This window comes from Vulpes lagopus, chromosome 19 (assembly GCF_018345385.1).
Source record: "Vulpes lagopus strain Blue_001 chromosome 19, ASM1834538v1, whole genome shotgun sequence".
Taxonomy (NCBI): domain Eukaryota; kingdom Metazoa; phylum Chordata; class Mammalia; order Carnivora; family Canidae; genus Vulpes; species Vulpes lagopus.
Window position 1 is genome coordinate 27,508,470 of NC_054842.1, and position 13,595 is coordinate 27,522,064.

Here is a 13,595-nt window from a genome sequence, read left to right on the forward strand (position 1 = left end):
CAATACTGAGTCTGAAAAAAGTAGATGATTCTCATGTAGCAGCTACTCAAACCTTTGCCTATTGTCTGCCCAAGCATATTTTCACAGTTGCCATCAAACAATAATAGCTCTTCCTTCTCTTCACTAAATCTTGCATGAGTGTTCCTCATTGGCAGATGCTATCCTTAAATCATTTGGGGGAAAGGGATTCTGGGAAACGTAGTTCCAGATTTATGTCCTGTGATGCATAGGAGACTATAGAAGGGGGTATTGATGATGCAGATTTTACAGTACACAAGCCAAGCAAGCATAAATAAATGTGTTCTTATTTCTCTCCTCCTCTTGACATACAAGGGGGTTTTGATTGTTGTATACTGCCCCCCTACCCCCGCAACTGACTTGTTTTGGAGATCTATTTCAATGGGATGTACATTTATAATTTTGCTAGCTATTGTCTGCTGCTGTCTGCTGAGGTTGTATGAATTTCTATTTCTACCCATAGTTTGTCACTTTCTATTTTGCATCCTGCTCTCCTATTAAAAATATTGTTTTACCTTCATTTGGTAAACTCCTTATTGTTTAAACACTGTGAAGTTGGGGGATCCCTGGGTGGCTCAGCGGTTTAGTGCCTGCTTTCGGCTCAGGGCCTGATCCTGGAGTTCTGGGATCGAGTCCCACATCAGGCCCCCTGCATGGAGCCTGCTTCTCCCTCTGCCTGTGTCACTGCCTGTCTCTGTGTGTGTCTCTCATGAATAAATAAATAAAATCTTTAAAAAAAACAACAACACTGTGAAGTCTTCCTGGCAGAAGTGATAATCTGATGGTATGCATGTACGTGTACATACTCAGTTCATCTTACTCTATTATATTAGGATATTTGTGCTTTCTCTGTGATAAATGTGATATTTCATTTTTTATAAAAATTTTCTCTGTGCCCATTTGTAGACATAGCCTTTTTTTTAGTTATAATTGTATATCCTTTTATCCTAAACATATTGGATATGTGTTTGTCTCCTGTACTAAACTGTAGCCCTTTAGAACAATGCTGTGTTATTTCTTTGTTGGCAGCATCTAGCACATAGTAACAATTCAGTAACTACTGGAATGAATAATACATAATTCTAAACAGAGGGTATATGCAGCTTAATGACCTTTTTGTATTTAGCACAGTATATTATACTAGATGCTTTACATACATGAACATAACTCATTAAAACCATTGTTTAATCTTCTTGCTATTGAGTTGTATGAATATTTTATATATTCTGGGTACTAGACTCATATATAATTTGAAAATAATTTTTCATTCTTTGGGGACATTTTCTCAATTCTTAAATAGTGTCCTTTGATGCACAAAAGTTTTAATTTTGGTAAAGTCCAATTTGTCAGTTTTTCATTGTTGCCTAGCTCTTGGTGTCATATCTAAGAAATCCTTGCCAAATCCAAGGTGATGTAATTTACTTGAAAATTTTGCCTAAATGCACATGGAACATTCTCCAGAATAGATCACATACTGGGTCACACATCAGTCCTCAAAAAGTACAAAAAGAGGGATCCCTGGGTGGCGCAGCGGTTTGGTGCCTGCCTTTGGCCCAGGGCGCGATCCTGGAGACCTGGGATCGAATCCCACGTCAGGCTCCCGGTGCATGGAGCCTGCTTCTCCCTCTGCCTGTGTCTCTGCCTCTCTCTCTCTGTATGACTATCATAAATAAATAATAAAATAAAATTAAAAAAAAAAAGTACAAAAAGATTGAGATCAGACCATGCATATTTTCAGACCACAGTGCTATGAAACTTGAAGTCCACCACAAAAATTTTGGAAAGACTACAAATACATGAAGGTTTAAGAACATTCTACAGAAGAATGAATGGGTTAATTGGGAAATTAAAGAAGAAATTAGAAAACCTACATGGAAGCAAATGAAAATGAAAATATGAAGTCCAAAACCTCTGGGCTGCAGTAAAGGCAGACCTAAGATGGAAGTATATTGCAATACAGGTTCAATATTCACAAATTAATAATGTAATACACTACAGTAACAAAAGAAAGGCTAAGAGCCATAGGATCCTCTCTATAAATGCAGAGAACGCATTTGACAAAGCATCCATTCTTGACAAAAACCCTCAACAAATAGGGATAGCTAGAACATACCTCAACATCGTAAAGACCATGTGGGGAAAAACTGGGAGCTTTTCTGCTATAGTCAAGGACAAGTCAAGGATGTCTACTCTTACCATTACTATTTAACATAGTACTAGAAGTCTTAGCCTCGGCAATCAGACAACAAAAAGAAATAAATGGTGTCCAGATTGGCAAGGAAGAAGTCAAACTGTTACTATTTGCAGATGACATGATATTCTGTAGAAAACCTGAAAGATTCCATCAAGAAATTACTAGCACTAATACATGAATTCAGCAGAGTTGCAGGATATAAAATCAGTCAGTGTACAGGAATCTTTTGCACTTCTATACACCAATAACAAAGCAACAGAAAAAGAAATCAAGGAATCAGTCCCATTTGCAGTGGTACCCAAAACCATAAGATAGCTAGTAATAAACGTAACCAAAGAGGTAAAAAGATCTGTACTCCAAAGTATAGAACACTTATGAAAGAAATTGAAGAGGACCCCTCAAAAATGGAAAAACATTCCATGCTCATAGATTGGAAGAACAAACGTGGTTAAAATGTCTCTACTGCCCAAAGCAATCTACACATTTAACGCAATCCCTATCTAAATACCATCAGCATTTCACAGAACAAACGATCCTAAAATTTGTATAGAACCACAAAAGACCCCAAATAGCCAGAGCAATCCTGAAAAAGAAAAAACTGGAGGCATCACAATTCTGGATTTCAAGCTATATTACAGAGCTGTAGTCATCAAGACAGTATGGTGCTGGCACAGAAATAGTCACATAGATCAGTAGAACAGAATGGGAAATCCAGAAATTGACCCACAATAGTCAACTATTCTTTGATGGAGCAGGAAGGAATATCTAATGGGAAAAAGACAGTCTCCTTAACAAATGGTGTTGGGCAAACTGGACACCAACATGCAGAAGAATGAAACTGGACCACTTTCTTATACCATACACAAAAATAAATTCAAAGTGGATGAAAGACCTAAATATGAAACAGGAAGCCATCAAAATCCTAGAGGAGAATAAGGTAACAACCTCTTTGACCTCAGTGGCAGCCTCTTACTAGACACATCACTAAAGGCAAGGGGAGCAAAAGTAAAAATGAACTTTTGGAACTTCATCAAGATAAAAGCTTCTGCACAGCAAAGGAAACAGTCAACAAAACTAAAAAGCAGCATATGGAATGGGAGAAGATATTGCACACAACATATCTGATAGCATTTGTGTCCAAAATCTATGAAGAACTTATCAAGCTCAACACCCCAAAAATAAATAATCCACTTAAGAAATGGGCAGAATACCTGAATAGACACTTTTCCAGAGAAGACATCCAGATGGCTAACAGACACATGAAAAGATGCTCATCATCACTCATCATCAGGGAAATTCAAAACCATAGTAAGATGGTTACCTATGGTAACCACCTCACCTATGTCAGAATGGCTAAAATTAACAACACAAGAAACAACAGGTGTTGGTGAGCATGCAGAGAAAGGGGAACCCTCTTGCACTGTTGATGAGAATGCAAACTGATACAGCCACTCTGCAGAACTGTTTAGAGGTTCCTCAAAAATTAAAAATAGAACTCCCCTACTATCCAGCAATTGTACTACTTAGGTATTTACCCAAAGGATAAAGAAATAGATTCAAAGGGCTATATGCACCCTGATAGCAGCATTATCAACAATAGCCAAACTATGAAGAGAGCCCGAATGTCCACTGACTGATGAATGAGTAAAGAAGAAGTGGTATATAAGTAAATAAAATATGTATACAAACAGTGGAATATTACTCAGTCATCAAAAAGAATGAAATCTTGCTATTTGCAATGATGTGGATGGAGCTAGTGTATTAGATTAAGTGAAATAAGTCAGCTAGAGAAAGATAAATACCATATGATCTCACTCATGTGGAATTTAAGAAACAAAATAGATAAACATATGGTAAGAAGGGAAGAAGATTAAAAGAGAGAGAGGGAAACAAACCATAATAGAGACCTCTAACGATGGAGAACAAACACGGTTGATGGAGGGAAGTGGGTGGAGGATGAGCTAGATGGGTGATCAGTATTCAGAAGGGCACTTATGAGCACTGACTGTTGTATGTAAATTATGAGTTACTAAATTCTCCTAAAACCAATATTGCACTCTATGTTAACTAACTAGAATTTAAATAAAATTTTTAAAAAATAAAATTTTCTCTAGGAGTTTTATAGTATTAGCTCTTACATTTAGGTCTTTGATCTTTTTTGAATGTCATGAGTTAAGGGTCCAATTTCAGTCCTCTGCATGTGGATCCAGTTGTCTCAACACTGAGTTTTGAAGAAACTATTCTTTTCCATTGAATAGGCTTAGCATACCTTATCCAAATTACCAGACCACAGATATATGGGTTTGTTTCACACTCTCAATTAAATTCTATTGACCTATGTATTTGTCCTTATGTTAGTACCATACTATTTTGATTACTGTAGTTTTGTAATAAGATTTGAAACTGTGAGCTATGAATTTTTTGTGGTCTTGTGCACCAAGAATGTTTTGATTATTCTGGTCTCTTGTATTTCTATGTGAACTTTATAATCAGCTTTTCTATTTCTGCAAAAAGAAAAAAAGCTGTTGTGAGTTTGATAGTAACGGCATTGAGTCTGTAGATCACTTAAGGTATTAAGTCTTCCAGTCCATTAACACAGAAGTATTCCCATTTATTTAAGATTTCTTTAATTTTTTTCAACACTGTTTTGCATACACTTTAAATTTATTTTAAAGTATTTTGCTTTTGATGCTATTGTAAATGAAATTATGTTTTTAATTTTGGATTGTTCATTGCTAGTGTATGGAAAGAACTGATTTTTGTGAGTTCATCTTATATTCTCTGACTTTGCTGAATTTGTTCATAGTTTTGACAGGTGTTGGTTTCTTTCTTTTTTTGAGATTCTTTAGGATTTTGTATATCTAAGATCATACCCTCTACAAATAAGAGATAGTTTTACTTCTTTTCAATTTGTATGCTTTTTATTACTTTTTCTGTTGAGTTAATCTGGCTAGAACTTCCAGTGTAGGGTTAAATATAGGTGGCAAAAGTGGGTGTCCCTCTCTTGTTCCTGATCTTAGGAGAAAAGCATTGAGTCTTTCAGCATTAACTATGATGTTAGTTGTGGCTTTTTCATAAGCACTCTTTATCATGTCAGGGAAGTTCCCTTCCAATTTGCAGTTTGTTGAGTAATTTTATCATGAAAGCATGTTGGGATTTTGTCAAATACTTTTTCTCTGGGTAAGTTGAGATTATTGTGTGGCTTTTTCCCTTCATCTGTTAATTTGGTATATTCATAGATTTTTTTTCTTTTTGATGTTTACCATGCTTACAGTCTTGGGATAGATTACATTTGGTCTTGGTTTAGAGTCCTTTTATTTTCTTTTTTCTTTTTCCTTTTTTTTTTTTTTTTTTTTTTTTTTTGTTTAGAGTCCTTTTAATATGCTCCTGGATTTGGTTTGCTAGTATTTTGTTGAAGATTTTTGTATCTATATTCATAAGAAATATTGGCTTATAGTTTGTTTTTCCTTGTTATGTCTTTTTCTAGCTTTGGTGTCATGGTAATGCCTCAATGAATGTGGATACCCAGTTGTCTGTGTGTTGAAGAAAGTATGCATGTGTTCCCTACCCTTCTATTTGAGAAGGATCCATGTTAATTCTTTAAATGTTTGGTAAGCTTAATCAGGGAAGCCTTGTAGTCCTGGGCTTTTCTTTGTTGGAGGGTTTTTGGTTACTGATACAATCTCTGTGTGTTTAGTAAGTCTGTTTAGAGTTTGTTTCTTCCCTCAATTCCCTTACTGTAGTTGTATTCCTTTATTATAGGTCAATGTTATTTTCTTCCTTACTCCTGTAGATTTTATGATTATATAACCAAGAATCTCTCTTACTCCCCACATGTATACAGTAGTATACTAGAAAAACTGTTGTGTATCATAGTTATTCTATCTCCAGTATAGAGTTCATTTCCCGTTAGTACTTAGAGTTTTTTCATTACTCTGGTTGTCCTAGTATTTTACTATCCAATACCGAGATCCCTGTTGACATCTAGGTCATTTCTCATCTTCTGCTAATGCAAACAATGCTACAGTGAATAACCACCTACTACAGTGCAATTCTGTAGACTTCACAGGTTCACTTGGTCCTCCAAAAGACTCTTGACTTCACAGACACTACTTAAAACTCTAGGTTTCCCAGGCTACCCATGGCTTCTAACCAACTGGCTATAAATTTGGGGCTTCCCACCACCCCCTCCGGTTTAATAATTTGCTAGAACGATTTTCAGAATGCAGGAGAATGCTGTACTTATAATTATAGTCTTCTTATAGAAATCTGAACCTGAAAAAGGGAGAGACGTTTAAGATGAGGCCTGAGAGGGTCCCAAACTCAAAAGTTTCTATATCCTCAGGACATGTCACCCTCCTAGCATGTTGATGCTTAACCAAATTTCAGTGTCAAGATTTTTTATTGAGGATTCAGTTGATAGGTATGATAGGTTGAATCATTTTTAATATGATTAAACTCAATTTTTAGCCCTGTTCCTCTACCTAGAGGTCAGGTGGTCCGGTTAATATGATTTGGCTAATAGCCTCAACCCTCTTAGCACACGATTGTTCTTTCTGGTCAACCTCAGTCAAACAATTCAGTGGTCCACCATGAGTTACCTTATTAGCATAAACCCAGATACGGTCTGAGGGGCTCACTGTGAATAACAAGGACACTTGTATCACCCAGGAAATTGATAGGTTTTATAAGCTCTCTGGTACCCAGGACAAAAGACAAGACAAATTTTTTATTATTTAGCAGTTTACATATATCTCTGTTCATGTGCAAATATATCAACTAAAAGGGAAATTTTTCTTCCTCTTCCCCCTCTTCTCCCCGACCTTCACATGATTTAATAATCAAAACCAAATTAAGTTTTTCTTGAGAGGTTTTTCTCCCACTTTGAGTTCCATGAATAAAACTTGTGCAACCCACTCCCAACAAATAACCATGCTTTTCTCCGTATCCTTCATATTTCTCTGTGCAAATGTCTTTTTCCTTATAGACAGCCTACATATAGAGACTCCAGTGTCACTTTTTTTCACTTAAAAATAAGGAAATACATATCCAAAATATATCAGTAGAATGAATATGCATTCACAGTTTGGCTAGAATATTGACAGATTGCTCTCCCACAGAGATTGTATTAATACATTATTTCAGTCTAGAACCTGATAGTTTCAGACTTCTTGATCTTTGCCAGTTTGAGAGATGAACAGTGGTTTATACGTGTAGCTTTAATATGAATTTCTCTTACAAAGTTGAGCATCTGTATGTTTTCACATTTGTGCTCCTTTTCTACGAATTGTTTCTATTCTTTGCCTATTTATTAGTGGAATTTTTTTCCTTTTTCTTATGTTTGTCATTTGTTTTACTTTGTGGCTACATTTTTTTCAGTGCAGAAATTTAATGGTTTTAAATGGTTAGATTTATGAATTTTTATGGCTTTCTAAGTTTTTGTGTCTTCCCTTTTAGATGATTTTAATAAAACGTTTTGTTTTGTTTTGTTTTGTTTTAGTACTTTTATACTTTTTCTCTATTTTTACTAAGATGTAATTTAGCAGTGTGCCTGGGTGACTCAGTTGGTTAACCGTCTGCCTTTGGCTTAGGTCATGATCCCAGGGTCCTGGGATTAAGCTCCCTGTTCAGTGGGGAGTCTGCTTGTCCTTCTCCCTCTGCCCCTGCACCCTGTTCAGGCTCTGTCTCTCTAAATAAATAAAATCTTTTTAAAAATGTATAATTTAGCTGTGGTAAAATTTATCCTTTTTTGTGATATCTTAACAAATGCATTTAATGACTACCACAATCGAGATTTAAAACACTTCCATCATCCCTAAAAATTCATTTGTGCTCTTTTGTATTCATCTCCTCCTGAGGTACCCAGCTCCTGACTACTTATCTCTTCTCTGTCCTTAAGATTTTGCATTTGCAGAATGTCATAAGAAATTGAATCATTCAGTATGCAGCCTTTCACTTGGCATAATGCATTTAAGATTTACCCATGTTGTTGGTGTATTCAAGTCATCAGTTGGTTCCTTTTTTATTACTGAATCATTTTCCAGTATATGAATTTACCACAGCTTATTTATCCATTCTCTAGTTGAGGAATGTTTGGCTTATTTCCAAGTTTTAGAGGTTATGAATAAAACCAATATAACTGTTCATGTACAAGACTTTTTGTGAGCATAAATTTTTATTTTATTGGGTTCATACCTAGGAATAGAATTGCTAAATTACATGTTAATTATATATATGACTATAAGCAACTGGCAAATCATTTTTCAAAATGGCTGTACCATTTTGCATTCCCACCAGTAATGTATGAGAATTACTCTGCGTCTTCTCCAGCATTCAGTATTGTCAGTTTTTTTTAAATAAAAAAAAGTCGTTTTACTAGGTGTGTTATAGTACCTCATTGTGCTTTAATTTGCATTTTCCTAGTGAGTAATGTCTGTATATTGGCTTTCTTGAACTATCAAACTGTTTACATCTTTTGCCCATTTGAAAAATTGGGCTTTTCTATTACTTATTATAGGAGTTCTTTATTTTGGATAGAAGCCTTTGTTATAGATCTGATTTGTAAGTATTTTCTTAGAATGTGGTTTATATTTTCATTCTTTTAATGATCTTTTTCAAAGAGCAGAAATCCTTTATTTTGATGAATTGTAATAAATCCATATTTTATCTCTGGATTGTACTTTTGATATTGTCTCTAAGACATCTTTGCATCTTTTGTTTTTTTTTTAATATTTTTTTAAATTTTTATTTATTTATGATAGTCACAGAGAGAGAGAGAGAGGCAGAGACACAGGCAGAGGGAAAAGCAGGCTCCATGCTCCGGGAGCCTGACATGGGATTCGATCCCGGGTCTCCAGGATTGTGCCCTGGGCCAAAGGCAGGCGCCAAACCGCTGCACCACCCAGGGATCCCCTCTTTGCATCTTTTGTCCTGTGTTTTCTTCTAGAAATTCTGTAGGTTCAGATTGTATGTTTAGATCTGTGATCTATTTTTCAGTCATTTATTGTGTTTGATATTAGCTAGAAGTGTAAGTTTGTTGTTTTTTTTTCCTTGTCAGTGGATTTTCAGGTTGTTCCAGACCATTTATTGGGAAGATTATTTTTTCTCTGTTGACTTGCTTTTGCACCTTTCTCAAAGATCACTTGATCATGTCATCTATTTCTGGACTTTTCTATTCCATTTCATCAGATCTATATGTCTCTCTTGCACTGTCTTGATTACTGTAGCTTTCTAGTAGTGTGAATCCTCCAACTTTAAATATTGTTTTGGTTCTTCTTTATAAATTTTACTTTTCCATATAAATTTTTAGATCAGTGTATTCTTTTCTGCAAATGCCAAAGGTACTTTGATTGGGATTGCATTGAGTCTGTGAATTAAATACGGAAAAATTGACATCTTAACAATATTGAGCCTTTGAATGCATGAACGTGATACCTCCATTTAGGGCTTTGATTTCCTTCAGCAATATTCTATAGTTTTTAGCATAGATACTCTGCATATATTTTGTTAAGTTTATATCAGTATGTCAGTTTCTGGGGTGCTGCTACAAATGCTATACTTATAAAGTTTTTATTTACAGTTCACTGATAGTATGTACAAATATAATTGTATTTCACAACTTTGCTAAAATTACTAAATACGAAAACGTTTTCAGAGATTCTGTGGCATTTTCCACATAGATAATCATGTTGTGTGCTAATACAGGCAGTTTTCTTTCTTTCTAAGGTGTATGCCTTATTATTTCTTCTCATGGCCCTATTGCAGTGGCTAGGACTTCCAGTATGATATTGAGTAGAATTGGTGAGAGCAGACATACCTGCCTTGTTTCCCCTTAGAGAAATCAGTCAGTAGTTTCCTAGTACTTTTATAGTTCTTTTAACACAAACATTTCAATATAGTGATGGCATAGCAAAGGAATCCTATTACTTTTTTTCAGATGGCTTCCAGTTTTCCTAATATCATTCATTAACTAAATATACCATATGTATGTATGTCTGTGCCTCAACACATGAACTTTAATCAGAGCACTTTACTGCATTGCTTTGCTGTTTACTTTTTACTTCTTTTTCTTTCTTAATAGAAGATGAACATTTTGGGGGAATAAAAAATGGTGCCTACCCTCAAGGATCGTATCTTGTGAATAATTGGTATTATATTGGACCATTTGAAATTGCCAATATTATTATTTTTTAAAGATTTTACTTAGAAAAAATAAAAGATTATACTTAGAGTGTGCATGTGAGAGCGCACAAGTAGGGGGAGGGGGGCAGAGGCAGAGGGAGAAGCAGGCTTCCTGCTGATCAGGGTTAGGGTTAGGGTTAGGGTTAGGGTTAGGGAGCTCAACAGGGGGCTCCATCCCAGGACCCTGGCAGCATGACCTGAGGTGAAAGCCAGACGCTTAACCAACTAATCCACCCAGGTGCCTGCCAGTATTAATTTCTAGCCTGTAAAATCTTATATCAACTTGGGACCAATACAGAAAAACAAGAAAAGAAAATGAAAACTGTGTTCTGCTTACAAGGCCTAATTATCAGTGTGAGAAATGTTCGTGCATGAGAAGTTGTTCATCACTGTTGTGTGCTTATAAGTGAAGCCATGGAACTGGATATACTGGTGTAAATGGGATACAACCACTGCCCTTGAAGGAGATTCTCTCTGGAAGACAGGATCTTTACAACATTTAGATATGTTTAATTCTGTGATGGATCTGTCAATATATGCACAAATTTAATCTCAGTTGGAATCTACTTGTAATCTTAGCTCCATGTGTCTCAGTATCTTGGACTACAAAAGACTATGGTGGTGATTTGTGTAAGTTACTGAGAAGGCTAACACACTTTTGTATGTGATGATTTTGTGTGAAAAAATACTCTGTACATTGTTCAGTTTAATGTGACATTACTTCAATCACCTGGTATCTTGTAGATTTCCTTTTGAAATAACTTGATGTTTTTTTTTTTTTTTTTAATTTTTATTTATTTATTATAGTCACAGAGAGAGAGAGAGGCAGAGACACAGGCAGAGGGAGAGAAGCAGGCTCCATGCACCGGGAGCCTGACGTGGGATTCGATCCCGGGTCTCCAGGATCGCGCCCTGGGCCAAAGGCAGGCGCCAAACCGCTGCGCCACCCAGGGATCCCATAACTTGATGTTTTAAAAGAAGAAAGACATTAAAGAAATCATAATATAAAAAATAAAACTATTGAATTTCCCTACTCCAATTTTTTGTGTTTGGGTATATTATATGTGGAGGGGAACTATAATATTTTTGTATTATATATTTGTATAATACCTAGACTCTTAAGCTGGTCTTTCACTACTTTGTATTCCAAGTCTGGAAAAAGGAATATATAAGAGACTGTATGTAAGCTTCATGAAGTCAGAAACTGTTTTCTCTTGTTCACTGTTGTATTCTTTGCAGTTAGCACATAAGTAGTTATTAACAAATGATTATTATTATTCCTGGTGGGGAGGAGGCCAAGCTAGTTGGATTTGATTACAGTAAGAAAATGTAATTTTTACATGAAATATGTTGATTTTAGTGCAGATGAAAGTTATTATAATCACATGGTGCTTGATAAGCATCAGGAGAGTTGTAGTTTAGGCAGTTAAATTGTATTGGTAAATTTATAGTAACAGAGACTTTTAATCATTTATTCAGGAATTTGCTTATGGTATCATTTTGTGCTTGACTATTAACAAGATTAAAATATACCATTAAAACCTATAAAGTACCATGTATTCATTTGAAACTCTTGTTTAAAATACATGATTCAGAAAAGATTATCTTTGTGTTAGTAATAATCAATGGATAGAAGTACCCAGGAAATTTACTTTTTTGTATTTACTGCCACCAAATGGCAAATTAATAATATTACTATATCTATTAAATTAATACTGTAAGAAGACATTCTAAAGGTAATGTCCCTTTAGTATTGTTCTGACAAGGTTAATTCGTTCATAAAGAATTTTGACAAGAGAAGAAAAAACAAATTTTAATATGTTTAGAACTCTACCTGACCTTCTACCAGAGTAGATAGGCTGGTTTCTATCTTCTTTAACATACAGGAAAGACATAGTGCAAATCACTATGCCAAAGATGATAAAAACTGATAACTCAGCCTTAATAAGTAAAGTATTTGAGAAAATACTTTTATACGGGAATTTCTGACATTTATTTTGTCTAGGTTATTGTACCTGAGATTGATGGCTCCAGAATATTTTAGGTCTACTTTTATTTATTTTAAGATAAGCCATTTTATTAAAATTACTGGGATATTATCCTGGAAAAATTATTATAAGTGTAAAAAAACAAAACAAAACAGAAACAACCCAAATGTTCAGTTTTTAGGAAGTTGGTTAAATACAATAAGATATTACTTTTAATGTTATATAGTTACTGAAAGTGTAATAGAGGAATACTTAAGGATATGGATAAAAGTCCACATTAGTAAATGGAGGGAGATGAGGAGAAGCAAATTACAAAACATTATAGTATCACAGTTAATTAAAAAGTACATTTATAGAAAATAATTGTGTTTATGGGAGGTATTGTGATTTCTTAAATATATGTATTTCTAAAATGAACATGTCTTAAATGTTCAGAAATTATGTAGATTGAATATTTTATACTTTGTAGACACATCCCCATGGCAGCATTTTATTATAGGAAATATATTCAAGCAGTTTTTTGGTTTTGTTTTCTTTTCTTTGTTTTTGAATAATGAGAACGTCTTATTGCAAGCAATTCTGACTCAGGCTTCACTTTTTGAGTCTCTTCTGATTGGTTCATATTAAAAAAAAACCTTTACAAAAACTCTTTGTTACACAGATTAATAATTTTCTCTTTAGCAGAAGGATGAAACTTCTGAATTAGTAAGATTTTGAATATTATCTAATTATTTAGTGCTTTGTTAAGGTACTAGTTATATTTATAACCTAGCCCTTCATTTTTAGGGTCAGCATATTCTTGCTTTTGATATCTGTTTTCTGCCACAGGCCTGAGATTGGAATTGAAGCAATACAACTACTGCTTCCACCAGAGGAAAATAGTATGGGAATTCCTATTATGGTAGGTTATTTTCCAGTAGTCTCTGCAATAATATAGGCAGCTCTTGTAATTCATTAGTTTGTTGGTATTTATGCCTTCTCATAAATTAAGCATAGCTTTTCTATATAACTATATGTGTGAATCCTTTGTGTCAGTCAAAATCCTGTCTTGTAGACTTTTTGTTTATGTGTGGTGGTCCCTGTATTTCTGGAAAACTTAATTATAACAATTTAATTCAAATAGATTTTTAGGGAAGGAACTTAAAAATCTGATTTAAGATTTCTGTGATTTTTCTGTTGTAGTTTGGAGAAGAGAGTTTGAAACAGCTGAAAAT

General features: G+C 34.6%; 1 protein-coding gene across 12 annotated transcripts in view; it reads left to right on the top strand.

Annotated features, from left to right (window-relative positions):
* The window catches only part of ANKRD28 (ankyrin repeat domain 28), a 197,373-nt gene that overhangs the window by 42,424 nt on the left and 141,354 nt on the right, over positions 1-13,595 (top strand). For 6 of the 12 annotated variants that reach the window (XM_041733790.1, XM_041733789.1, XM_041733791.1 and 3 more), the window contains one exon: positions 13,210-13,282. The exons of 5 other annotated variants lie outside the window; for them this stretch is intronic. In XM_041733790.1, the coding sequence (XP_041589724.1) occupies positions 13,210-13,282 (73 nt within the window). Of the gene's footprint in view, positions 1-13,209; positions 13,283-13,595 lie in introns of those variants that run through there. One more of the 12 variants, XM_041733800.1, reaches the window with a different exon arrangement.